This window comes from Lathyrus oleraceus, chromosome 6 (genome assembly GCF_024323335.1).
Source record: "Lathyrus oleraceus cultivar Zhongwan6 chromosome 6, CAAS_Psat_ZW6_1.0, whole genome shotgun sequence".
NCBI classification, from domain to species: Eukaryota; Viridiplantae; Streptophyta; class Magnoliopsida; order Fabales; family Fabaceae; genus Lathyrus; species Lathyrus oleraceus.
Window position 1 is genome coordinate 103556396 of NC_066584.1, and position 2502 is coordinate 103558897.

General features: G+C 38.3%; 1 protein-coding gene across 1 annotated transcript; it reads right to left on the minus strand.

The window, feature by feature from the left end:
- Nucleotides 1-243: 243 nt before the first annotated feature.
- LOC127094230 (uncharacterized) lies at nt 244-1244 on the minus strand. The gene is made up of 2 exons (XM_051033089.1): nt 924-1244; nt 244-771 (listed from the first exon to the last, which is right to left on the minus strand). The coding sequence occupies exons 1-2, from the start codon at nt 1242-1244 to the stop codon at nt 244-246; spliced, it is 849 nt and encodes a 282-aa protein (XP_050889046.1).
- Nucleotides 1245-2502: the final 1258 nt, after the last annotated feature.

Here is a 2502-nt window from a genome sequence, read left to right on the forward strand (position 1 = left end):
CCTACCAAGATTAGATCAAAGATCAACGTTCTCTTTCTCTAAGCTCTTGATAGTCTTCTTAGGAACATCTTCCTTAGGAATAACAACAACAAAAGGCTTCGGTGCCTTAAAATTCATGGAAGGTTCCCATGGATATGGGAGCTTGATACTTTTATCTCTATATTTTATCCAATTTGTATATGACTCTATGGCGATGCAGTTATGTTTGAACAATTACTTCTTCACTATATGGTGAATGTTGCCCTAATCATGTCGTGTTCTCTTCATCATATCTGCATCCTCAACACCTTTGGTTATAAGAAGCTCCTCTAACATTTTATCCTCGGGCTTTCCCTTCAACTGATAACCTAACTGATGAAGTGAAAGAACAAGATTGTAATTGATGACCCCAACTATAGCACTAAAAACAGGAACATTATGGAAATCTCCATAACTATAAATAGGCTCCACCCTATCATAGTCACGACAATACCAAACAACATCTTCAGTATCCAAAGACATTAACATTTGAGACCAATTCAAAGCTCCAATGTTGTCTGTAAAAGGTACCCTTCTTGGAAAGTGAGTCAAAATCCACTTGTAAACCAAAGGAATGCAACAATTAATTGCCCCACCTCTTTTCCGATTTCTATAATGGAAAGAAAAGAAAACATCGACTAAGAGAGTAGACACCAAATTTCTGGAGATGAAAATAGTAACAACAGTTTTGTCAATGAACCCTTCAATATTTGGAAAGAGTACCAAAACATAAACAAGGAGAGTGAAAACAACCTAGAAGGCATCCCAACTTCCACTAATAGCAAACAAAATGGCCTTCTCAAAAAAAAAAAATTCGAAGTAAAACCTCTGACGTTTTACTTTGTACGAAGATTAGATTCAACCAAATTCTTTTTAAGATGAAGAGGTTAAGCAACCAAAGAAACCTTTGGAAATCCAACAACACCAATGTAAGGAACCTGATCTCTAATCGGGATATGGACAATATGAGCAAACTCCTCTAGAGTAGGAGTTAGGAGAAAATCCTGGAACGTGAAACAATGCAACATTGGATCATAGAACTGGGAAAAGGTAAGGATCAACCCCAAATCTTCCTTGGTCATCAAGACACCCAGCAAATTACTATAAGCCTTCTTGAAGACATCTTTCTGTTCACCAATCAATAGGGAACCAAGCTTCTTAAGCTCATCAAACTTGGACTCCTTGAGTTGGTACTGATATGTATTCCTTTGGTAAGATTTCTCCATAACTGAATGAACTACCTCAAGTGACAAACTGATGGTCTTCTAAACATGCACATGCTAAAAATTAATTTAAATATGATGTGATGATAATGCAAGCATCATGGATTCACAAGTGCCACATGTTCTAGATAACTCGTAAATACTACTATGCACAGGTTCATAAGTTTGACGTTACACGAGAACAAAGGTGTGTAGGGTCTTAGTTTCCTGCAAAAGAACCCAATATCCCACTCACAGGTGTGAACTAATCTTCAAAGGTAACCCTAAAAAAGGTCCCTAGAGTCATGGATACCCATTGAGAAACCATTTCCTGAAATGAATGACTCATCAGACAATGATGCTCTCAAAAGGATTTACTCTAGGTGTGATGTCTCATGTCAACTATAAACGAGGACTAACTTTAAGTAGGTATCCATGACTATAGTCACGATACTATCTTTTGTGTATGCTTAAGCTCGGGTATAGAGCTTATCTCATGGAACATCAACCCCAACCCATAGAGAGTACCGCAATAATATCCAGAACATTATTAGCAAAAAATGAAAATCTAAAGCAATAAAGTATGCAATAATCAACATAAAATCTAAAAGCATCCAAACAAGAAAATAAACACCCAAGCAAACAAGAAAGAAAACAAAACTAGCCTCGACTCTCTCTAGCAACTAGGTCGTAGTCCCCAGCAGAGTCGCCAACTGAATCTAGCTGAAATATACGCACCGAATGCATCGCACGCTCGAAGGTACAACAAAGTTTCCACCAAATTCATTTATCCCAAAAGAGGGAAGGTAAAATATCGATTAAACCCAAAGGGAAATAGAGAAACGGGTAAGGAAGTCTGTTATGCAAGGGGAAGGTTTTAACACCCCTCACATCCATGGTACTCCATGGAAACCTTTTTGAATTATCTTGCTTGGATGGGTGTTATAATCTTCATATGCCTGCAGAAAAGAAAGGGGTTAGGAAAAGAGTGCTCGAGGAGGATTGTGGCCCTCATGCCTATGTATTCTCATTATGCAATGAGAAAGTTAGAGCCTTGTAGTTCGTGGAACTGGAGAGGACAAAGAAAGGAAAGGAAGGTACTCGCCAACGATTCGCATCCTCGTGCTTACGTATCCTTATAGTTAAATAAGGAAGTCAGAGCTCCGTAGTTATGAGGACAAAGACTGAGAAAAAGATGATTGAGATGGTGTTTAAGCCGAAAAGAAAAGACTTACCAAAGCGCGTGGACTGACATGCTAAGTAAGGAAATCAGGAACCTGTC